The sequence below is a fragment of the Zerene cesonia genome, chromosome 5 (assembly GCF_012273895.1).
Source record: "Zerene cesonia ecotype Mississippi chromosome 5, Zerene_cesonia_1.1, whole genome shotgun sequence".
Classification (NCBI taxonomy): domain Eukaryota; kingdom Metazoa; phylum Arthropoda; class Insecta; order Lepidoptera; family Pieridae; genus Zerene; species Zerene cesonia.
In genome coordinates, this window is record NC_052106.1 from 828,771 (window position 1) to 854,412 (window position 25,642).

A 25,642-nucleotide genomic window follows, 5' to 3' on the forward strand; every position below is an offset into this window, starting at 1 on the left:
GTAACAAAACAATTGCAATTCTAATTCAATAAAAAGAAAAAGTTTACCTATATTTTTTCTCTGAATATTAAATTTTAAATGGGCAATTTCAATAACAGATGTCAACTGTCACGTCAGATGTCAAAGCAATAACGTCAACAATATATGTTCGTTTTTTTTTCATTCTTCACTTACGTAGACGTCTGAGAGCACGTTTTTGTTAGAAAAACATGCGGTGATTTTTTCATTACGCTAAAATTATTAATATTATTTTTAATTCTGTGTATTACTTACTAGCGACGTTTTCAGTCCTTTCATTACTGTTTCTTCGGGATCAATTATTACATAATGGATAATAGGTGACTTTTTTGCATTTATTAGACATCCTTTTGCGATGGCCATAATTAATTCGCTTAAATTGAACTATAATTAAATGGCAATTTTTTTATCACTATAAAGCTAGTTTAAGTGCACACTATTTATTGTACGTTACGTATAAGTAATGAAATCTAGAATTGTATATTATTTTTACTTGTATATTATTTCGCAAATTATATTAATTGAGTATGTTACAAATTTATAAAATTTTCTGAAATCAGCTTTTTGATATACAGTTACAAAGATGTTTAATAATACTGATGTTATTTTAATATGTGAATTATTTACAGCTGTATTTGTGTTCGGGACGGAGTCCTTGTGGGTATTGGTAATCCCTTGTTAGATATATCTGCTATTGTTGATGAAGCATTACTCAAAAAATATGGCCTCCAAGCAGACGATGCTATCATGGCTGAAGAAAAGCACATGCCGTTGTATAAGGAACTTATGGATAAGTATGTTTATCTATTAATTTTTTTTAACGTAAACAATTTTTTTTATTTGTATATGTTGTATTATAGATGAATTATTTGCAACTAGTTTTTCATCCCAGTCTTCATCTGCATCAAATAAAATCTGCATAGTTACCGTTCCCATGAGATTTCTAGGACAGAATCTATCCTATGCCCTTCCTCTAGTTTCATATTAGCGGTTTCAGTTGTTTAGGCGTTGAGAAGGGACTGATAGACAGATTCATATTACAGACAGGTTACTGATTGTTAACACAAAAAGAAAAAAAATTGCCTGATTAACTTTTTCCTCTACTTTTATACTTACCTGGTGGTTATTTGTAACCTTTGAACTTCCACATTATTTAACATTCGATTTATAATAAAATATTTCTATAAATCTTAGGAAAACTTACAGATTTAAAATCGAAAAGTAATTTGAATGGATGGCTAGTAAATACAAACAAACAATTAAATCCCTTGGCGAAATGCCCGGCATGCTAGCTGCTATGTCATATGTACGTTGATCATCAGGAATTATCAATCTAAATAGCAATAAATCATTTGTAGATGTAAGAGAATTTCTATATGTCATATGCACTTTGCTCCATGACGCAGTGGCTGCATCTGAAGAATGTTCAGTATTGACTTGTCGACAGTAATAAAAATAGCTTATGATTTTAACGCTAACTGTTCTCGGGGCTTCGCTCGCTTGCACTTTATTTTGTCGCATGACAGTCGTACATATTTTCATCCCCTGTTCTCATTCGAATTAAGTTTCGTTTTAGTAACAGCATAGCCGTCTGGAAGCGGGTAGTCGCATATCAAAGCTCTTTGCCAAAGACCGTTGATGTAATGGTCGTGATGAGTAACTGTGAAATGTCTCATAGATCGTAAACCTCCTAAGCGCCATCCCTAGTTACGCCCATTATTATAACAAGATAATATAAATACAAAGGCCAAAAGTCTAAGCTAATGTGGTAATGAATTTGACTGTGATTCTAATCCCATTGAATTCGGAATCTGCCAATGTGAATTATGCAGCCGTTCTTTTGTCCCTTTGAAATGGAATTATGTAGAATCAATTCTTTCTGCATTGTATGTGTATAATAGAAATAAAATATGGCAAAATACTCCAAGGTTTCTTCCAGAGATCGCTTCTAGTACTGTCCTCTGGCCCTCTGTACACTTTGTTTTGTTTAACTTTCTGTGACTAGAAAATTGTGTACCAAAAGTAAATTAATTCAACCTTTTACAAATTTATTTCACCTACTATATAAGCCTACATTTTTTACAGATATAACGCCGAGTTCATAGCTGGTGGCAGCGTGCAGAATTCACTACGAGTAGCTCAGTGGATTCTGAAGAAGCCCAAATTATGTGTATACTTCGGTTGTGTTGGAAATGATGACTATGCCAAAATATTAAAGGAGAGAGCCGAGTAAGTAGTTCTATAGTCTTCGAATTTATTCTTTTTGTATCAAGAGGTGCATATGATATGAGAAAATATTTTTTACGCTATTTATATTTTATACCTTTCTACTAGGGTCATAGTACGGACGAAGATTTTTATGTATGTTATTATCAGTCGTCTAGGTTTTTCAAGAGAGGATTTGCTGGGGTTGGGATTACTTCAGATTAGATAGCGTAAAATTATGTACGAATCGGCGTAATTTTCATTAATGTAATGCGCGCATCGATCAAGATAATCGAGTACTCGTGTATCGATGGAGCAGATACACGACTGATAAGGGATTGATGGTATTATCTTTGGTTATTATTCGCCTAGTGTTTGTGGGTCTATTTGTTAATTCATTCGGATTACGATACGAGGTGCGAGTCATTTCAATTAAAAGTAAATAATAAATATAATTTTAAAAACTAGAAAAGCGCTATGGCAAAACGTATTAACTGGAAAACGCTATAATAAATATCCTATCCAACTAATATTATAAATGCGACAGTTTGTAAGGATGTGTGTGTGATTGTTACTCTTTCACGCAAAAACTACTGTCTCTCTAATCAGCTAGTAGTAGATAGCTGGATAACTGGAATAACATATAGGCAACTTTTTATCCCGATATTCCTACGGGATACGGACTTACGCGGGTGGAACAGTGGGGCGCAGCTAGTAATTTTATAAACTTGTAAACACTACGCCACGCTTGATAGTAGTATCAATTACATTGTCTCACTTTTTCTTCTTATACGTGGCAATTATCTAATCCTGGCGATCCTGATCAGGCTCATGAAATTATTGTTCTGTCACCGATCCTCGATAAGAGTACAAAGTTGGAATTAAATTTTTATCTCGGTCCAAATCAAACACATACAGAACATACAAGTGAAGCTAAAAAACGCTTATTAGAAAAGGTACAAAAACTGAGTAGCATATAAATTACTTATGAAGATAATTAAAAAAAAAAGCAACGGCAATGCCAAAGCATTTTTTGTTGACTACTACAAATTCCAATGCTGTATATGTTTAAAACATGTGTTTATTTATTTCCAACGATACAGTGATACAATATAAAGTCTTAATAAAATTTAACTGTTTACCTTAAATTTATATAAAGATTTGATATTAGATAATTGGCTAATAAAAATATGATAGTGTATCTTAATTTTATTCGCAAAAATCTGTCATTATGTTGTGTTTAGAGGTATACGACGTCTCTATATCGACTGCACGGATCGCTATTCCTCTGCAAAAAAAAAACTTTCCAACCGACTTTAAAAAAGGAGGTTATAAATTCGATTGTATTTTTTTATCTAGGTCTGACCACAGAACTTTCGACTGGGTGATCAGATTCTTTATTATTTGAAAGCCGGTGGAAATTTGGTATAGTTCTGACTATTTACTCATTTGTTTTTTGTTAAAAGTAATTATTATAACACATATAAGCATCAGTGAAAAACAAACAAGTATTACAACTAATAGCGCTCGCTTGACAAGCGTCTCACCAAACGAATTGTTTATCGTTCCATCGAGATAACATTTGGCCGCCTTATCTTAGTTCGTGACAAGATATCATCCTCATTGTGGAGATGAATTGCATCATCCCTCTCATTTTTAACTTGAAGCAATATTTTGTTATATGAAGTTTTATAAAACTACGCAAACGTTCCATGTAATTGCGTTATATATTTTGTGTTATTTTAATTACGTGTTCTAAACAAGTCTATTTTTTACGAATCGTAAATAAATCTTTTCTACAAAAAAGGTTACCCACGTCCCCGTGGGAGGGAGGTACCACTGGCGATTCTGAAATCAACTATCACCACAATCGTTTCAAATCCCACGGAGTTATCAAGAACAAGACCAAAAAAAAGTAGTCGAAAAAAGAACCTCCATCTTTTGGGAACGTTGGTTTAAAAAAAAGATAGATAGATATGTTGATAGTGGATTTGTTCATGGACTGCAATAATTGATTTAGCTTTTTGTTATGACAAATTATCTCTACTTCCAAAATGGTAAATAAAGTTTGATTTCCCCGTAAAATAAATCATATTCCTCATTATTATAGTAGCTAATTTGAAGTAGTTATCGCCCGACCTTTCCAAAAATTTGCACGGTGATAAGAATACGACTTGAACGTTAAACTACAATAGGAAATTGCGAATTTGACGTAGCGATATATGTACCATAGATAATTCAAATGGCATTAGTAATTAGGTACGGTAGACAATGTTCTAGTGGCTGTTTATTAAGATACCTCACATTAAAATACGGAATAAAAGCTGTTTCTAACAGAGATTTAAGTATTAATGCCGCGATATGTTTGGAATTTTGATTATGATACTTCTTGCTTTCTGCCTGCGGCTTCGTCCGCATTTTCGGTTTTATCCGCATGTTCCTGGGAGATTTCCAGGTTAAAACTATCCTACACCTCTTCTTGGGTCTCAATCTGTCGCTGTACCAAACTCGATCCAAATCGGTTTAGTGGTTTAAGCGTGAAAATAAATCAGAAAGACAGACATGTCCTTATTTAAGGAGGGAGATATAAATTCACCCGCTTAAGTCCGTATACCGTAGGAATATCGGGATAAAAAAGTAGCCTATGTGTTATTCCAGTTGTCCAGCTATCTACGTACCAAATTTCATTGCAATCGGTTCAGGAGTTTTTGCGTGAAAGAGCAACAAACACACACACACACCCTTACAAACTTTCGCATTTATAATATTATAGTAGGAAGTAGGATAGTTTTTAAATTTGTGATTTGTACATTTTGTGGGGTTTGTCAGTTTTTCACATGGAATGGGGTAATTATAGATAAACTTAACCGATTTCAAAAATTATTTTACCTATAGAATGCCACTGATTTTATCCCGGGTCGACCAGGAAATTTAAATGAGTTACATTCTTAATACCAATCTCTCAATTGTAATGCGACAAGTCCTTCGAGACGGTATGACTAGGTGTAAGATTATACAAATTTTTCCTCATTTCAATTTTACACTTAGCTATAATTATCCGAATAAATATATGTTAGATGTATGATAAATGATGACATTCCACGGTTTCATACAGTCTATTTTAGTTGCGTAAATATGGGACGCAAATTTACAATCTATTCGCTGATAACATTATATTGAATAATATTTGTCGCATTTTCACTCGCTTGTTATTTGAAGAACTGATATACTTATCTATTCTTATGTTATTAATACTGCAGAGTTGAATGAATTGATCTTTTTACTTAATCCGTTTGAATAACAAAAATCTCTCATGTTGCGTGGCGCTGTAGGTCTATACGGTCTATATTTTTAATTTTTTTTTATGTTAGTACGTAATTTACGCCTTCGAGGTGTAATTATTATAATAAATAAATGCTTTGTGAATAGGTAACAGTTTTGTAAATAGACATTATTAATATGTTCATCAATCTGAATTTGGCCTCCATAAGATATTTATAAGGTCGTCATTTTAGATCCACACCCTGTAGTCTCCAAACTAAGTAAATTTCTACAAGCGGGACTCGGAGAAGTTTTATTACGTGCACTCAAAGAAAACCAATTTACGGTAGTAATGTATAAATTGTTATAGACTGTACATTTATTATAATTTTCTACCTCATTCCTCTTAAAAAATTCAATAATTGTTAGTGTAAAAAATATTCAAATAGATTATTTTTCCGACGCTGCCAAACAGCGATTGGCTATAGGAAGAACATAAAACGGAGTGCATATTTTAATGTCATGATTGTGTTAGATGACTTCAATTAATCCGTTCAATTAAGACGCGGTTCAAATGCCGCCTCGTGGTTAAATTTTTTTTTTATTCTTTAAAAATTTCTAATTCGTTCTTACAATCGTTTTTCTATATATATCGTGTCTTTGGAAATCGGAATATTTTAGAAATTTTGAATATCATAATATATAATCTATATATATGATATTCAAAATTATTATATAAAAATTAAATATTCCGATTATTATAATATATTATAATAATCGGAATATTTTCTTTATATCGTCTTAATGTCAGCCAAACAAAAAAATGCAGCCAAAAATCATGCACGGGTGATCCGTGAATTCAGATTTCGTGGATTTTGAAATTTAGATGTCTCAATCTTGTTCTGATGGTGAACAGGACTGTTTTAAACATCTGAAAATGATAATGGTTTCAGAGCGGATGGCGTGTCTGTACAATACCAGATATGCGACGAAGCGCCAACGGGCACGTGCGCGGTGCTAGTGACGGGCACACACAGGTCGTTATGCGCGAACCTCGCCGCCGCGCAAAAGTTCACCGTCGACCATCTTGCTAAGGACGCGAGCCGCAAGAGCATAGAGGGCGCTAGGTTCTTTTATGCGTCTGTGAGTTTTAAACGTTGTTTCATTGGTTTATAACTATTTTTACAAAATATGGACTACAGATCAATGGGGACTAAGAAGGTATTTCTTATCTTAGGAAAAATGTAATAGATGAAGGAAATAAATAATGAGAAGGAATCTTAAAACCTACCTATTGAAAGTGGGAATAGACTATAGAAGTATAAGTTTTAGAATGTTTTGTTCGGGATGATTTTAAGTGTCAAATGCGGATTAGAATATTTATTTACATACGAGGAAAGAATTCTTTGATCCAAAAAAAATCAACATAACTACTATTTGGAGTCTTAGATATTAGCAAACAATTTAAGTTTTCGTGAGACCAATCGCGCCTAATACACGATCGATATAATTTCAGGGATTCTTCGTGGCAGTGTCTCCCGAGTCCATAATGCAGCTCGCTAAACACGCGAACGCAAACAACCACACTTTCATAATGAACTTGAGCGCGCCATTCGTGTCGCAGTTCTATAAGGAGCCGTTGAGTGAAATAATGCCGTATGTCGATGTACTGTTTGGTAATGAATCGGTAAGTGGGTTTCTATCTGCATAATATTACAAATAAAAAAAATTTATGGTCTGTGTTTTTGAAATAAGTAATTTTGCTCTAATATTGAAAATGCAAAAAAAAAAATCAGTTTAATGCAAACCAATAGAAATAATTTTTGGTAATAGTTAAACGAATATTATTTAGACCATATTCTCATTTTTGCAGGAAGCCGATGCGTTCGCTAAAGCTTTCGACATAGCGGAAACGAATGTAAAGGATATCGCTTTGAAAATAGCGGCACTACCAAAACAAAACGAATCGCGGCCGCGAGTCGTCGTAATCACGCAAGGAAAGGAGCCTGTTATATTAGTAGAGGGTACCAAAGTATCGTTCATTCCAGTCATTTGTCTCACTAGGGAACAAATTGTCGATACAAATGGTGCTGGTGACGCGTTCGCGGGAGGTTTTCTCAGTCAAATGGTTCTTAACAAGTCGTTTGAAACTTGCGTCAAATGCGGTATTTACAGCGCAACGCATATCATACAACACTCCGGTTGCACGTTTAGCGGTGAGAGCGACTTTCAAGAAAGTTAATGATCGTTTTTTTTTTATTTTTCTAATCAATTTCTTTTGTTTGTTTGTCGTTATTTGTTGTAACTGGTAAGTGGACATTATTTGTGACCATAGACAATGGAATGGTTGTATTTGAATTTAGAATTTTTTACTGGTAATATTGCGTGCTGTTTTGTTTATAAAGCTATTTAGGTTTCCATATTTGAAAAATATGTTTGAGATTTACAGTAAAATAATTTATTGAGCAATATTTAAAGCAATATTATGGGATAAGTTTAGTCTTTTTTTCAATATCACAAACTGCTTATATAATCGCAGTATGAATAAATTTACAGAGATATAGCTTGGTAATGTTGTTACTGGCTGATTTCAGAAAATATGCAATGATATAGCAATACTTGTATTATAAAGCATTTCAATGCTATAAAACTAAAAATTAAATACTTGTATTGTTTAAACAAGGTAGTGTATTAAAGAGGATAAAATCTTAAAAGTCATAGACTCGAATAAATGGAGAATATTAATTTTAAACTACACATAGTTATAGAAATAAAATAACCATATTATGTTCTATTTTTTAATGTAAGATAAAAAATTTTAACAAATAAACAATTATGTCAAAAGTATTTAAGAAAAAGAACATCTATAAAACTTTAATGGTAAATAAACTTAACGATGTGTTAGTCGTTTTTTTTATATTTCACACAAGTATGTGATAATACAACTAAATAAATCAAATATATACTTAAAATTAATCGACTTTTAGTCATTCATTTTAAACTAATAGAATATCAAGGCACAACAATGACTTAAAGAAGTTATTTCTTAAGAACTAAGTTTTGATTAGGAATACTGGTTGAAAAGCTTACAACTATATTAACAAGAATACAGTATATGAAAAATAAAGTTGATATTACCTCTCATGGTAATTCTTAGTAAATATTAGATATAAACAGAAATGCTTGTCTTAAACAATTGTACACAGTCAACATAAAAAATGAGATTAATTACCAAAAACTACAGAGTAACGCACAGCATGCACATCCCAGTGTGGTATGTTATACTCGTCTCCTAAAAGAGGCATACATCTATACACTTCTATTAAAGAAAAATTATTTAAAGCATGTAGAATCTTACTGATCTGTCTTGTAACTCGCATGTCTGGGTTAATTCTGTAATAATAATTTGGTATTTGTTCCATCACTTCTTGCTTTTGTTTCTTCTTGGCATTTTTTGTTTTCTTTCTGAAATATTATTATGTTAATTGCTGTTACACTGATTGAGAATATAAAAAAAATCATTGTTATTTTTTAATAGATGTATTTTGAAATATTGTCACCTCATGTTATTCATTGTGAACTGTATATTAAATTAAATTTTAATATTAAATAGATACCAGAAAGATGTGGTTGTACTTATAATGGCTGATGTGAATAAAACATTTTTCCTAGTGAACATTTTAGTTTTTATTTTCCTACTATTATATTAAGTAGTATTAAATTGGGTTTCCCTTTAATGAGATAGTAATTTTAGTAAATTTGTGTCGATCGTATGTTCCACTTATAGATTTTTTAATGTGTAATAATGTAGGTGAAAATTCACTAGTGTTGGTTTTAAGTAGTAGAAATTAAATTGTTTGTCGAGTTAAAAACTTTGCTAGACCAAGCTCAATCAAATTACATAGGAACTTTGTTTAAAAAAAAAACAATATTAGGAAAAATGATTGAATAATTTATACAAGTCACTTACCTTCTGTTTCTGTTTTGTTTCATATTGCGTCTAGATTTTTGAGGCATTTCCAAAAAATTGAAAATATACGTGATCTTAAAATTTGTATAATATTTTTATATGAATTTCTAATTTGAATACTATTATTCGGATTAAGTACCTTTTTTCGTATATTTCTCTTTAATTGATGGGATGGGATGGTTAATACCCACAAAGAATTGATACCAAACAAACATTGACAAACAAATATTGCGACTCTGCATTTTGCAGTTTACCTGCCGATTTTAAAATAAATTCGCCGCCAACGTTCTGTCAATAACGTACATTACACTTGTCATTGTCATTTTCATTGAAGAGCTCGAATGTACCTCTACCCTCCTATACTCGAAGGTTAACAAAAATTTCATATTTATCTTCATAAAGTTGTTAAATAAATATTGTATGAAGTCAAAAAACAAAGACGCTTCTGCATTTCTGAGCGTAAGGTCTGGAAAAAAAATTTTCAAGCAGGATAAAAAAAAAAATTAATATTTAAAGCTAAATTGTACAAATTGTGCAATTTGTTTAAATAAATTTCACTTGATTGCGCATAAACCGGATCTTTGACGGTAGTTTGTAATTTGGATAAATTCAATTGAGAAGTTGAAGGGCGTATTTAATATAGGTGGGCGTAAATTTAAATCGCTATTCGAAGCAAGAACATATTCAACGTTCCGATTTGCATGAAGACCATTGGAAAACGCGGCATTTTTGGTAATTAAATCCATTAAAACTGCAACTTGGTACGAAAGAACGTTTAAATGTTCAAATGTTACGGTTTGTTCTTCTTTACCCGCCTTTTTTAACCTTTTTGGCTGCACACGTATATCCCGCGAATCACTGTCGCTGCTTGAAGAGCCATTTTCACTATCCGAACTATGCGAAGGATATTGGCGACGCTTCCCAGAAACCGTTCCGGTCGGATCTTTATTACCCGGCTCCTCCTCGTGCTCGCAATCTTGCTTCTCCATAATTTTAGAAACAGAGAGGTTGCACTTTACACTTAATTAAATTAAATTTTAAATAATTAATTAATTCCTACAAAGTGTACACTCCTAGCTGATTTGTGCATGGCATAAAGAACGACGCTATAATGACGAGACTTCACCCGGTGCTCAGGCGCCTCGTAAGTAGTGCCAAAACAACACTATAGACGGCGCCACCATCGGAGAGGTAGGGGAAACGCTGACTCAAGGCACAAAGAGGGGTTGCTTGACTCAAGATGGATTCCGGATATTGTTACGAAACAAATAATATAAAGGTTGAAGTTACAATGAAATATGAATTAAAGCATTATTATATTTAACTATAAAATATACTGTAAAAAAAAATTTTGGAATCGGGCAAATGGATAGTAAAGAATTAAGCAGCAACTGTTGAAGCTGTCCTACTTACATTAACCACTCCCTAGATAAATGGATATTCACGCTTATTTATTATTAGGCTAGTTCCGGCTCCACCCGGATATCAAGATGCCTGTTTTATCCCAAGGGAGCATTTAATTGGGATAAAAAGGATTATAGTCAGCTCATATGTCCTGTATCCTGTCTGCTGTCTGTATACCAAATTTCATCAAAATCCGTTCAGTAATTTCAGCGTGATTGACGGACAGAGCACAAAACAATTTTTTTTTATTTATACTATTATTGTCATTCATTAGACGACACTACTGGACAATACATACATACAGGTCTGTGAAAATATATTAATTATATCAGGTATAATCATATTAGTACTCTACTCTACTGTTTTTATTCTGCTCTCTTATTTTTACTAAGCTGTTTTTTCATTATTGAAGTAATAGAATTGCAATAAATTATTAATGAGGTACAGAGATAAATAGTTATTAACTGTAAAATATAGGTAATATAATAATACGATTATACGGTTTAAATATTTTTAATCTTTTTAACCATAGACATAACTAACAAATGATTAGACCATAAACAAACTTTAGAGTAGAAACTACAAAGTGTGAAGCTAAATAATGGTAAATTATAATTAAAATGGCAATACAATATTACCGACAGGATATCAAAATTGTTTTTTCATGTAGCAAGAAATCTGATTGATGGTTTGATAGCCATTTTGAAGAGCCTTTTGTTGGTGTTTTGTGAATGTTTTTTATGATAAATTAGCAGAAATTAAATTATATGACAACTGGTTAAGCACAAAAAATAAAATAAATTTGAATATGAGCAATCATTAGCCAAATATAACAGTGTTTTTTGTTTTGTGAAGACGCATTGTGAGAAAAAAAAACCGGAACAACTAGTGTATTTCAATATTGTAATGACGTATTATTTCTAGTGATTTTAACGTTAAGTGTTTTGGAAGTTAAAGCAACTGGAAAACGACGATAGTGCATTTATGAATAAAAACTTTTATTTACGTTGTGTCTAGATATATTCAAGACGTAAATTGTAATTGCCACAAGATGGCCGCCATTGGATACTCGCTCCGCCAAAACCCGCTTGTGAGGCCCGATGTGTCATCCGTGAGTGAGCACCTTGCGCGCATGTTGTAAGTTGGCGTCTCGTAACGCGGCCGAGTTTTCCGGCCGCTTCCAGCGAGGTTCCATTTTATAAAATGGAATTTCGCTCGGGGCGCCAAAATACGATGGGTGTTGACATATCTCAAGCGACTATACCGTACCGTTACTCAGACGGCCGTAACAAATAATCTCAAACAAAAATGATTGAACCAGACGACGTTGGAAAAGAAGTGTGGAAGCGATGGATTCTTGAAGCGATACATAAAATACGATCGCAAAAGCAGAGGCCGAGCGTTGAGCGCATCTGTCATGCGATAAGACAGCATCATAACTATCATGAAGATGTTGTTTCGGAGCGTTTAGAAAGAGCTGTACGCGATGGTGCTGTGTTAAAAGTGTATAATAAGGGTCAGAGTACGTACAAGGATCCATGTGGAGTGCAAAATAAAATTCTGCGGATAGCTGCAGACGCGGATATCACCCGTGTTGTGGCTAAAGCGGTACGAGAGTTGGGCGAAAGAGATGGTTCCAGCTTGAAAACAATTGAAAAACATTTGCGGCAAGCATACCAAGTGTCAGTGGAAGAGAACACGGATGTGCGTGCTTTATTACGAGCTGCTGCGAAACGTGCTGTGGCTCGGGGTCTGTTGACCAATGTGTCTGGTAATTACCAGGTCACGGACCGTCCAGCTGGCTTAGAGCGCCAGAAACTGAAGAAGAGTTCAGAGTCACCTGAAAAGGTATGTTACAATGTAAACAAAGATTTTTTTAACAGTATCTGATAGGAAAAAATACTACATCTAAGATAAGGTGTGTTTATTTTTGTTTCAACTGACTGTTTAGATCAATAAGAAAGGTGATTGTTTTTTCAAAAGTATGTAATTGAATTAACAATTGCATCAATATACTCTTGTGTGATTATCTTTTGTATTATGAAAAGTTTAGTTTTAATATTACAAACAATTGATTCACATAGATTTGCTTTAAAGAATATCCCCAAACTATTTTATGTTATTTATTTATACTGTATCTGCATTTCATCTAAACAATCAATGTCATATTGTCATTGTTGGTGCCTATATTTTGGTGCAGCATTACTACAAACAAAACTTAATATTTCAGAAGCAAATTGGAGGGGTGCCAGTGTGTGCAGAGTGTTTGGGCACAGATGCTAGGAATAGGCAGGGCTCTGCGGAGGCGTTGATCTGCTGTACCCAGTGCAAGTCTTATGCGCACCCAACTTGCTTGAATTTATTGGAATATGTCAACTTAAATACTATTAAGGTAAGAATCTAGAAAATTTTACAATTTATGAAAAGTTTGTTTGTTTGTGTTGAATAGTCTATTTATTCTCCATATTTATCATCATGTATTATGTTGGTGAAACTGTAGGGCACTGCTAGTTTATGTAACTTATTGCTCAATTTTATTTTGGTGTATTTAATAAAAATTATAATTTCATCAATATTTTTTATGGCAAAGAGACAGTGGTTGCGCATTATAAAATGAAAATTATAAATGTGATGAATGAATGAATGATTTTATTGATTTTTTTAAAAACATATATTTCATTTTATTTACTTGAAAATAAAATTAATAACAACTAGTGATATAACCAGGGACTACACATTTTTTTAAATCAGACTATCTTTTTTTGCATGTTTTCTCAAATACACATTTTAGTAATGCTATTTATTTTGTGTTAACAGTTATTTCTTTCAAGTTATAAGTTTTTAAGTAACATATGCATTTGAGATCAAATTGAGTTTATTGTGTTTATTATTATATATTTATTTTTTATTTTTGTGTAATTTTAATTGTAACTGACATATAATCTAAATAGATCATACCCAGAAGCTGTGAAACTGACCATAGAAAGTAGTATCAAATAAGATTGTTCCCATTTTATTCATTGTGAGTTGATTGCAGCTTTTTAATCGTAACTCAAATTGTGTGGAAGCTGACACATACTGGAATAAGCAGTTATGGTCATTTACCATTAGGCAACCCAACCAGACCATTCTTACATGAGAAATTATAACAAAACATAGTAAAAATAAATAAATTCCTGCTTTAATAGTTTCAACTACATTCTTTCATTTACCCTTATTCAGTGAATAACAAGGAAATTATTGAATCCTTGTGATTGTAATGAAGAATTATTATATTGCCACACATCCTTAATATGAAATTATTTTATAGCTACAGACCCGTGTGCAAATTTTTAATTCAGTCTGTTAACTAAAAATGGTCAGAATCTAGTCTTTAAGTTGATTTTATAGAAACTACAGATGAAGCAATTGTTTTGAAGATTTGACATGTGGTTTTAAGACCTTTAAGCCAAGTCTTATTTTTGGTTAAAAATTTCTACAATTGCTGAAGTTATAAGTGTGTCAATAAAGTATAATGTTTGGGTACAGAGCGGGCGGTGGTGCTGCGGCGAGTGCGCGCGGTGCGGCGCGTGCGGCGCGCGCGGCGAGTGGGCGGCGCGCTGCTCGGCGTGCAGCAGCGTCGCGCACCCGCGCTGCGCGCCGCCGCCCTTCACGTGCGAGAGCTGCGCGCGCCGGCCTAGGTACGAAGCCAACGGGAACCATTCCTAACATCCAATAATAACATTGTTTTAACACAACAGTACACACTACATGCTGTATTTACTTGGTTACCACCCGAAAATCTGAATTTAATCAGCATTCTGCGGTATGAAAATACACATGAAAATTATAATAATACATTTATTTAGTTCTCTTACAGAGGTTTTAGGACTTGTCTAATTTGTGATGATTATTTAAATTAGGCTGAATCAAAAAATTATTCTGCCAGAACAGACATTATCATGATTATCTTGCATAAGATGTGAAGTATGTAGTTATTGAATTAAATAATTTTTTTTATCAAAATAGTTTACTTACACTATACAAAAATGTTTTGCTTTATATTATAATGATATTTTTTAAGTAAATTTAACTGTCAATTTGATCTAGAAATTAAATTAAAAAATTTAATTGTTTTTTTATTTGTAGCTATCATAGTATGTTTTATTGTATCAATTTCAGGATGACAATGAGTGGGACGCCCAAGAAACGGAAACCAAAAGCGGCGGCGCGGCGAGCCGACTCCGACGACGAGCCGTCCGACGGTAATGCCTCCCCATACCGCCTCCCGTCCGAACAGAGAATGTCCAAGGAGAAACAAAAGTTCTTCAGATTCTCCGCTTTCAACCTCGTCAAGCGGCGCCGGAGGGAGTCCTCCAGCGAGTGGGAGAGCTGGGAGGACTCCAAGTGGGGCGGCGTGCGCGTCACCAGGGTGCAGCGCGTCGAGCTGTGCCTGCAGCGCCGCTCGCCCTCCGACGCGGGCTCCTCCTCCCGGTCCCCCGAGCCCGAGCCGCCCCCGCCCGCCCCCACGCTCTTCGAGCGGCTAGCCACAGAGCCCGCCGCGGTCTGGGGGTTCGCGGCCGAAGCGCAGAAGCAACCCCTCTTGCAAGAGAAAGAAGAGCCTCTCCGACCGAGCTCCCGGGCCTCGAGACCTAATTTAACAGAAATTCGGCAAAGAAGACGTAGCAGATGCAGCGATAGGCTGTTATCGACGCTATTCGATGGCCTCTCAGAATTCTATTCAGTGCGGACGGCGTCTAGATCGCAATCGCGGCACAGATCTCGACCTCCCAAACGCGAAGAGAGCCCGGAGGCGGAAGATAGGCAGGTATTGAAGGAGACGAGGAGTACGTTTCGAAGGTACCAAGCGTCGCTAAAAAAAGAGAAAAGCGAGGGGGAGGGCGAGAGGGAGAGGGGCGGGGATCAGGAAAGGAGCGAGGTGCGGTTGAGCGCGAGCGCGCTGGTGCGCAGCCTGGCGGCGGGCAAGCGCGGCGCGGGAGGCGCGAAGCGAAGCGGGAGCGGGGCGGAGGACGCCAAACTATTGTGCGGCCTAGCGCTGGCGGCCACCAATCAGACGGGTAAGATCGGTTCGCGGCGCGGTGAAAGTGTTCGGTGGATCTGACCGTCTCGCTCTGATTGTTGGCCGCCGGCGCGACGCGATTGCGAGATCTCGATCCTTCCATTGATATACGGCCTTTTAGAGGCATACGCACGGTGCTCTGATTCATTAGACTGTTACGGTTGCTATATCAATGGACTCGTCTCGTTTCTAGAATGGGTGTCTCGCAGTCGGCCGCGTGCGAGCCGGGCTTCAGTCGCGAAACGATCCAAATCGATGGTGTTTTACGTTTAAATTGCGCTATCCTTTCCATACCTGTTCGGACGGTGAGTTTGTACGTTTTCTCTGTTCGGACGTGTTCCTTCGGCAGTATCCACACATGCACTTTCGCTCGCGCGTTTTTATACTGTTATTGTGTGTGATTTATTATTTTTTATGTTTTTATTTGTGTGTGGAAATAACTGCATGTATATTAAATGTTTTCAGTTAGGTTGCCACAATCTAATTTAATATATTTTCATGCAATTAATAATAAGCATCTTTCATTATTTTATATATTTGATTTAAGATTTGCATAAACATCTCATCATTCATATTCTCGAATATATATCTACAACCTTTTATGTAACAAATATCCACATAAAAAATCATGAGCTACATTTTATGTATCAATCACATGTTATGTTTATATGATCAAATTTTTTTCTATTTTACCTAACAAACCACTATTAATTTACAGAAGGGAAGCGTCTTCCACCCGGCGTGACGGAAGCGGATGCCGAGTTATTCGCAGCGGCACGTACAGCTGGCGGCGGGGAGGGAGAGGGGAGTTCGGGAGCGGGGGGTAGTGCGGGAGTGGGTAGTTCGGCAGCTAGATGCCCCTCCGCTATTGAGTTTGGCCAGTGGGAGATCGAGACGTGGTACTCGAGTCCCTTCCCACAAGAGTATGCGAGGTTGGTTATTATTTAATTCTAGTATTTTTATAATAGTTTCAAATGTAATTCTGAAAATCAACGCTGCGCATAACGCGTATCACATGCTGAGTAGTTACCCTTTTTAGCACCACACCAATTAGTCATAAGTTCACTTTATAATTTTAATTTAACTGTGCGCAAATGTGGTGGTGTTAAATAAACATTCTATCTTTCTTCTTTCTAATTGTCAGCGAAAGTACTAAACTGGGAATTTGACTTAATATTTTTTAATTTTTTATTGCTACATAATTAAGGCTCTCATCCTATTGCAGATTACCGAAACTGTTCCTTTGCGAGTTCTGCCTTAAATACGCAAAAAGCCGCGCAGTGTTAGTGCGGCATCTTGACAAGTGCCTCTGGAGACACCCTCCAGCCACAGAAATTTATCGACGTGGTGATATTTCCGTATTTGAAGTGGATGGGAATGCCAATAAGAGCTATTGCCAGAACCTTTGCCTCTTGGCGAAATTGTTCCTTGACCACAAAACCCTGTATTACGATGTTGAACCCTTCCTTTTCTATGTGTTGACAAAAAACGACAGCAAAGGATGTCATCTTGTTGGATACTTTTCAAAAGAGAAACATTGTCAGCAGAAATATAATGTGTCATGCATAATGACAATGCCGCAGTATCAAAGACAGGGCTATGGACGATTCTTGATACATTTTAGTGAGTGGTGGAATTATTTTTTTTATTAAACTTGAAATTTTTTTTTTGTTATGTATTATTATGTAGCACTTGTATTAATTTCGTTATTTCGTTCACAGGTTATTTACTTTCGAAGGAAGAAGGTCAGCCAGGAACTCCAGAAAAGCCTTTGTCTGATTTAGGCAGAGTTTCGTATCACGCCTATTGGAAATCTGTAATTCTGGAATTCCTTGATGAATATAGAAATAAGCCATTTACATTTGAAGACATTGCCTTGACCACGGGAATGCATATGAATGATATAGCCATTACATTTCAGCTGCTGGGTTTTGTGAGATATATTCCAAACGATGATACCGTAAAATTGGGCATCTGTGTCGATTGGAATAGGGTTGATAATCACATGAAAAAGCTAAGAGCTAAACCGCGGCTCGAAATCGATCCTGAATGCTTAAGGTGGACTCCATTACTAGCACCAACCGTAAATCCCTTTAGATCACCAGAAGAGAATTCAGGTGACCAAGAAACAGAAAATGATGAAGGCGATTTGAAAACTGAGAGTGAACATACTGAAACAGAGCCTGAGATACCATCTAAAGAAGAAAGTGCACTTAATAATGCAGAAAAGGCACCTGACAGCCAAGTAGAAGTTACATCTTCAGGCAGGAGAAGAACGAGGCCGCTAAAGTACAGTGAAAGTACGTATCAAACTACGCCATCACTTGGAGACGGTAACAGGAAACGGAAACGCGACAGCAATAGGAAAATATCGGAAACAATTGAAGAGGATAAGAAGGAAGAAATTGTCAGAAGACCAAGAAGTAAGAGCGTCGCGCGTCGATCTTCACGAGTCTTACAGAACGAAGCAAATGAAATTGTTGAAAACAATGTACAGAGTGTTAAAGATGCGTATGCTTCAGACAGTCAAGATAGTCAGGAGAGTTTAGAAACGCGGGTCACTCCGGCTAGCAAAGTAAAGAGTAAGAGAAAACTCGCCTGGCGCGGCAGACAATCTAAGCGGCAACGAGTGAACAAGGCCAAAAAGAGAAGTGACTCGCCCGTCGCAAAGAAAACAAAATTGGATGATGATTCTTGTAAATCAAATGATATTGATCATAAGGCTGAACCAGTTGCTGAACAACCAAACACAGCTCAGATTAATGACGAAAAAGTCGAAGAAAGAGCTAAGAATTCGGAGGAGAGTTCAGAAGATTCTTCGGGTGAGGCAGATGATGAAATGGATGTTGAGGAAGGAGAAGATAGGAAGAGCGTCGCAAGTAAACCCGGTACTCCACAACCCATCGAGGAGAACAGTACGGATAATCATACTAGTGATATGGAACTGGATAGCATACACATGGATTCACCCAAATCGATCGCGGAGAAAGATCAAGTTATCAATGAAACAACAGATAATAAATGCGAACGTGACGCTTCTTTGCAAAATCTTGAAAATCTTAATGTGAACACTAATGAAAGCGAGAACAATTCCAGTGAAGCTGAACCAAAAGAGAAAGAGATGACTAGGAATGGAGAAATAAAATCACCAGTGAAAACAGTTTTAGATGATAAGGACACAATCATCATTTCGGAATCGGATGACAATAATAGTCAAAGTTGTCCACTGCCATCTCCAAAAGCAAATGACATCATACCAGTTCAAAATAGTGAGTCGAAACCAAAGGAAATACAAGAAAATGAAAGTCCTTCCAAAGTGATGCCTGTAGTCACTACGGAAAATGCGCACATAGTCTTAGATGCAAAAGGACCGGAAGATATCAGTAGGAATAAATCATCTATGGACCTTATTGTACCAAATGTTGCAAAAACACATCAAATAGAAACTATTGTTGTAGAAGGAGAGTCAGATAATCCAAATTCTCCACAAACAGGCATTTCCCCTAAGAAAAACGATAAAACCGTTATAAGTGAATCGCCAAAATTTAAGAAATCACCAGAAAAAACTAATACAGATATTAGTTCTGAACAGAAAAGATTTGAAATGCGAAAAGAGACAGTAATACATCAGAATATGGATGACACGAAACACACAGAGAAAAAGTCACCAAATAAAATTGAATCCATTATTCAAAGTTTAGATCCACATAGAGATGTTATAAGTATTAAACGGCCTGACCCGCCAAAATCAGATTCATTCATAGATATTACGAGTAAATTGCAAAATCCGATTACCAGTCAAGAAAGCGAGATTACATTTCGAAGTGATGGATTAAATACTCGTAAAGATGAGATAGTCGTATCCAGGAGTATAATTGAAACGAACATGCAAAATTATCAAACGGCTATGAGTAATTCTATGACAATCCAACCAATAAACTCAATGCAGCATTCTTATATGAATCACAGGCCGCCAATCACTAAAGAATCGCAAGGAGTTCAAACAGATAAAGTTCTCATTAAAACTAGTGAACAAAATAGAGTCATGACAAATATGCCGGATTCGACACCCGTTATAAGCAAGACCACCACGAAACTCGAAGTTCCACATCCTATATCATCTCCTGTAGTGAATCCAGTGGTATCAATACCAAAAGTCCCAAATGTGACTGATATTAATTTTTTACCACGTTGCCAAAGCGCTAACGCCGCTGTCAATTTGGGCTTGGAAAGAACTGATTTGGACCATACGTTTACAAACAATTCATTACAAACTTCGTTGAGTGGTTCTATGAACATAATACAAAATAGCTCTCAAGACAAGAATGATCCGAATCAAAGGCCGCGGGAGAAAAGTAAACTTCGAGATGTTAGAGTTAACTCTGCACACAGTAAATTAGAGAAAACTGATAAAAAACCGTCTAAAAATGATACGCCTAGAAGTACTCCGGAACCCAAGATGTTTTTTCCAGACCAAAGTGCAAACGCAAGGAAGCCAGAGACGTCTGTGCCAATAAACGTAATAAACTCGGTCACGGTCACAAGCAAGTCGGATACAAAGACCAGTGAGGCGCCGAAGAAGCAAGATTTTTTTAAGAAAGAAAAGTCCAACACCACAAAATGCGAATCAAAAAACGTATCTGCTAAACATGACAAAACTTGCAGCTCACAGCTCCTAAAAGCGGATCAAAATGATATAAACAAAATGTTGCCGAAATTTAAATATGACAACGAACTGGTTCCTAAAGCCGACTATACAATGAACCAAATCCCCAATTACCATACAACACACGCTCAGTATCCACAATGGCCACCGTGGGATCCGACGAGGTTGCAAAGTACGTGGGACCACAACAGGTTTCTCGATATGAAGAACAACGACAAAACCTACCTCGACAAATTCCAAGGGTTCAACTTGCCGCATTTAGACCAAATGCAAAAGTCGCCGCAAAAATTCAACCAAAAAGACTTTCACAACATTGCGTACAGCGCACTATCCAGCAGTATTTACACGACGCAGCTGTCGCACTACAAGGAAGCTAAAGCTCCAACGTCTAAAGCATCTGAATGCAGCCAAAAGAACGAGTGCAAACCGGCTAAACAATCGAAAATCACGACCGGTTGTCAGACGCAATGCGAACCAAAGAAGTCTCAGTCGCACAACGAGGCGCAAATGAAGCAAATGATGCAACGGCAAGTGAACAAGCAGCCCGAGGTCGCGACGAGTTGTGCTGAATACCGGCAGCAGAGTCCCCAGGTGTTAACCTCGCCTGGATGCAAATCGTTCAACCAGAATGGGCCTTGCGGACAGGAGAAGGCCGAGATCGAGAAGAAATCCCGACAGCATTCGAAAAAGGAAGAGTCTCCTAAGGAGAACAGTAAAGAAGAGATGTGCGAAGCTGTCAGCCCGGCGTTGCAATCTATGGGAGTGTATACGCCAGATTCTACAAGCAACTCGGTGCATTCAGTGCAGTATCCTGCCTGCGAGCTGGATGTCAGTCAACTGGGGCTGGAATCTCCGACCAGCATTGGGTCAGACCTGGCCTCACCGTGCTCCATGATGCACATGCACCCGGCGCCGAGCCCGCAGTACCCGCACTCGTCGATACACATACCGTCGATCATGAGCCAGCCCAATCAGCCCCCAAAGCAACAGAAGATCAATAACAGGAATCGGTAGGTTTCTTCTTTCATACAACAATATTTGTAATTGATTCTCTAGATATTTTAATCACTTTTTCCTATGATAGAATTTAATCCATTCAGATAAATTTAAATGATTTCGACATTTTAAATATGAAATCATAACAGACAGACGGTTGCTTTGTTGGTTTAAAAATTTATAAAAATGAGGAAAATGTGTGTATGAATGATCATTATTCTGAACGTAAGTAAAGATTACATTGGACTACATGAAGATTGAATTACATGGATTATCTAAATATATAATTTCTTGCATTAGGTATCTTTATTTGTATATTAGTAGGAAAATTTTCGTGAATTTGACGCCATATTTATGACCACAGGAACAGCTCGGCCAGCGGCACCGCGGAGAGCAAAGCGATGCGCAGCGCGGCAACGCCGCCCGCGCGCCACCGCGCCACGCCGCCCGCGCACCAGCCGCACGGTAAGCTTTAGCGGGGAATTCATAAGAAAGATCCAATGGCATATTATAGGTATATCACATATCTTGATTTTTATAAAAACTTATTCGTCGTCGAAGATTGCACTGGCGTAATACTCACTTAAGATTGTCCTTTCGTTCATATATAGTCTATGTGAAAGAATTTGAATTTGGTCCAGTGGTTTTTGCGTGAAAACATTGCAACCATACAAAAATACAAAAGTTTATATTATAAGTGTAGATAATTTCGTCTACAGTCATAACATTGTATAATGTAAGTAAACGTTATTTAATATAAATAACAGCACGCAACCCCGCATTCTATCAAAGAGCCTTGATAGAGTGCGGGACAGTCGCATTAGACTTGTGAGTGTGGTTGCGTAGAGAAACTTATGACGTCGTTCATGGTACACATTCGAAACGACAGATTAACGCATAGGCGCCCCATCAATTGAAAATTTACTAACATTCATGGATCTATGTTATCTAATTATTTAAAATAAATATATAATGCAAGTGCACGGTGTTCCGCAGGCGTGATGCAGACGAGTGGCGGCGGCGGCGGCGGCGGGTACCAGGGCGGCTACCTCGGGTTCCAGCAGCAGCAGCAGTATCACGCGGGCTGGGCGCCGTCCTGCTCGCTCGCCAAGCTGCAGCAGATGGCCGACGCGCCGCAGCACCCGCCGCACACGCCGCCCGCGCAGGTTATTGTTCGTCAATTGAGTATATGTTTAATTAAAAAAAAAAATTGATTTTTCATTGCAATTAACTACTTATTAGCTCTTTCTGTTTTCCGTAACGCCTTACTTTGGATAAAGCTTTGAAATTAATGGTATAATATGAAAATGTCAAGCTCCCAATTAGTTTATATCATTATCAGATAGAGGTTTATAGTATAAACCTCTATCTGATAATAAGACGGAATAATAGAGAGAACAGTAAACATTGTTGAATGAATCAATGAGAACAGTGTTAAAGCCTTCTTTTTAGAACAATAAATAATCTTTCCTTATAAGCTATTTTCTTGATAAAGTTTTTAGAGGTCATTGTGTAATATTGAACTTGTAAAATCTTTGCTACAGTTGCCTTTGCAAGATAACTACTTTACATTATGTCAATTAATTTCCAGTACGGGCAGCAAGCTGGCACGCCTCCGAGCGGTCATTACCACGCGCCGAAGTACTATGCGCCCGCGCACAACCAACTCGACTCACCAAGGAACACACGGAACGCTACTAGTGAGTATGCCTGTTTCATATGTATTATTTTATTTGTATGTATTTTGTAATTAAGTCCAAGAAAGAATATTTAAAAAATGGTTGGAAAAATTGTCGTTAACCTTTTCTTAAATTTTTTAATTTAATACTTAATTTACCAATATTCAGTTGTAAAATATAATAATGGTACATTTTTTTAGGCTATTGTTATTTTAAGTAAAAAAAAATTATGAAAATTTGTTTTAAGCACTTCACAATAGAATATCTGACAATCATTCTTGCGATGTATATTCCATTCAATAAATATCCTTAGCTATGTATATCTGTGCCTAGTAAACATCATCTTTCAATAATCATTTCAGGCAACCTCAGCCAAATACAACACGTGCCAATGGGCCCCGGCTCCCGCATGTCGCCGAATTTGAACACACACCTCCTCAACCAGTACAGTCTGAATGGCTACCGGGTGCCCCCACAACAGCAGTTCAACAACCTACCTGTACAGATGATGAATGTGCAGCCCACTGTCCAGTACCCAGCTCCTGACCCCAGAGCACAGCAACCCAACGTGTACGCATACGCGGGCTACATCAACCCCCCGCCACCCCTCACCATGCAAACTCTGAACTCGACTATGCGTCGGTAGCCTCGACCGAAAACTCAGTGCCGCAAGTGATAGTGCAGTGAAATACAAGTGATAAAACAGTATATCAGTGTGTAAATTTTTTAAACTCTATCGGACTATTATTTTGGACGGTTTCGAAATTTTAACTGCAAGTTTGTCGTTGTGAATACTCATGCGGGAACTGATTGACCAACGAGTGTTAAGTTATAGTACAAATAATGTTAGATTATGTGTAAATATGGAAACGTAACACCACTTGAGTTGCCTTGTCAGTGTTTCAGTTGGAAGAGGCAGGTTTTTGTTTATGGGTGTAGGATGTAGGGGGTGGGGTGTTTTGAAATATATGCATAATTCTATAATGAAATGCTTTCGAATCCAATCCAAATCTTTTAAACAATAATTGTAACTAAAGTTTTCGTTTATTTATTATTAATAATTGTCATTTTTTTGTATTAGAGTGTAGTTTTATATTTTATTTTTGGGCCAGGTGGTTATTTTCTTTTGTTATGAATTACTACCAATAATTTGGGCCCCACCCCAACCCACACCACTGTTTGTAAAAATAATGTGTATGTAGATTCTCTCTGAGGAAACTGACGAAATACTGAGAAAAGTACAAAATTACTGAATAAAAATGTATTTAAAGACTTATTTTGTATTTGTACCGTCAATGAAATGTAGCATAATTGTATAGTGCAATAAAGTGAGGATGCGATTGCAATTTTTATCCGTTTACAGTTTAGATATCGGCACATGAACTGTGATAATCTTTTGATCGGACAGTAATTTATCGGGGTGTGTTTAAATCATGTAATTAATATTTTATAACTCCCAAAGAAATCATAAGTATTAAGTGTTTTAATGAGAGTTGCGTGCAATCGATTCGAAAATTGTACCATTTATGTAAAAATTTGTTTAAAATGCTTATGTTTTATGTGTATATGCTGTTTTGTTTTTCCATTGAGATGTAATATACATACATAATCTGTACAGTCCGCGTATAATAATAATGTTATCATAGGTCCGTCTGATCTGTTCATAAAAGTGCCTCTTTCTCGTCCCAAACTATGCTTAATTCCAATGTAAGATATTGTAAATGGACCGCTTTACTTAACACAAGGCTGTATTCATAGGATCAATGATGCTAGTATATTTGTATAATAATTTTTAATTTTATCCATGTGATAGTGTTAGTTCACGTTAGCGAGTATGATTGGTGAGCCATTTCATATGAAACGGGCCTAAAGATTAATTTTATATTTTTTTAATATAAGTTTAACAAGCTAATTTCTTTTACGCTTTATGTTTAAGGGTTATTTTTCGTGTTATCCTAGTTATTTATTGCCAAATGTTATTAACAATCGCGGTAATTAAATTTTAAGTTACGATTAGTTGAGTGTCGTCGCGAGACAAGGCCTCCCTACAGTAAATTATTTGTAAGATCTGCTCCTTACGTTATAAATGTTATTTGTTACTAATGTGTAGAATAAAGAATATTGTAAATACAATAACAATAAGACCTTGTAGCAGGTGTTATCACACAAAATATAATTTTGTGAAAATTTGTGCAGTTTTATTTCATACCTCTAGTACTACCACCAAATTCCATGACTTATGTTTCCATTTGAGAAAATTTTATTATAAATTTATTGCGATAACTTCGATGCCATTTGATGATTAATTTAAATGCCATTGAGGGTCAAATATATGCGAATATTTATTTCAATTTGAAATATTAAATATATAAATATAATAGCCA

The 25,642-nt window shown here is 36.3% G+C and overlaps 2 protein-coding genes across 3 annotated transcripts; both read left to right on the top strand.

Annotated features, from left to right (window-relative positions):
- The first annotated feature begins 164 nt into the window (after positions 1 to 164).
- LOC119840028 (adenosine kinase) lies at positions 165 to 8,103 on the top strand. Its single transcript, XM_038366523.1, has 6 exons — positions 165 to 338; positions 648 to 812; positions 2,104 to 2,247; positions 6,438 to 6,627; positions 7,001 to 7,171; positions 7,358 to 8,103. The coding sequence occupies exons 1-6, from the start codon at positions 328 to 330 to the stop codon at positions 7,724 to 7,726; spliced, it is 1,050 nt and encodes a 349-aa protein (XP_038222451.1). The 5' UTR covers positions 165 to 327; the 3' UTR covers positions 7,727 to 8,103.
- A 3,408-nt stretch (positions 8,104 to 11,511) lies between these two features.
- LOC119840258 (histone acetyltransferase KAT6B) lies at positions 11,512 to 25,445 on the top strand. 2 transcript variants are annotated; one of them, XM_038366774.1, is made up of 11 exons: positions 11,512 to 12,706; positions 13,089 to 13,250; positions 14,387 to 14,538; positions 15,020 to 15,915; positions 16,636 to 16,849; positions 17,143 to 17,540; positions 17,639 to 21,593; positions 21,944 to 22,044; positions 22,576 to 22,745; positions 23,171 to 23,279; positions 23,621 to 25,445. In XM_038366774.1, the coding sequence occupies exons 1-11, from the start codon at positions 12,167 to 12,169 to the stop codon at positions 23,902 to 23,904; spliced, it is 6,981 nt and encodes a 2,326-aa protein (XP_038222702.1). In that variant the 5' UTR covers positions 11,512 to 12,166; the 3' UTR covers positions 23,905 to 25,445. The 2 variants fall into 2 exon arrangements, with proteins under 2 accessions (XP_038222702.1, XP_038222703.1); XM_038366775.1 differs by having other exon boundaries at positions 15,020 to 15,102.
- Positions 25,446 to 25,642: the final 197 nt, after the last annotated feature.

Excerpts from the sequence above, each read along its gene's own strand:
- LOC119840258 (XM_038366774.1), top strand. The coding sequence starts at position 12,167 with ATGATTGAACCAGACGACGTTGGAAAAGAAGTGTGGAAGCGATGGATT. Across the intron at positions 16,850-17,142 it reads TTCCCACAAGAGTATGCGAG|ATTACCGAAACTGTTCCTTT; the intron begins GTTGGTTATTAT and ends ATCCTATTGCAG. Across the intron at positions 17,541-17,638 it reads ACGATTCTTGATACATTTTA|GTTATTTACTTTCGAAGGAA; the intron begins GTGAGTGGTGGA and ends TTTCGTTCACAG.
- LOC119840028 (XM_038366523.1), top strand. Across the intron at positions 2,248-6,437 it reads ATATTAAAGGAGAGAGCCGA|AGCGGATGGCGTGTCTGTAC; the intron begins GTAAGTAGTTCT and ends TAATGGTTTCAG. Across the intron at positions 6,628-7,000 it reads CTAGGTTCTTTTATGCGTCT|GGATTCTTCGTGGCAGTGTC; the intron begins GTGAGTTTTAAA and ends ATATAATTTCAG.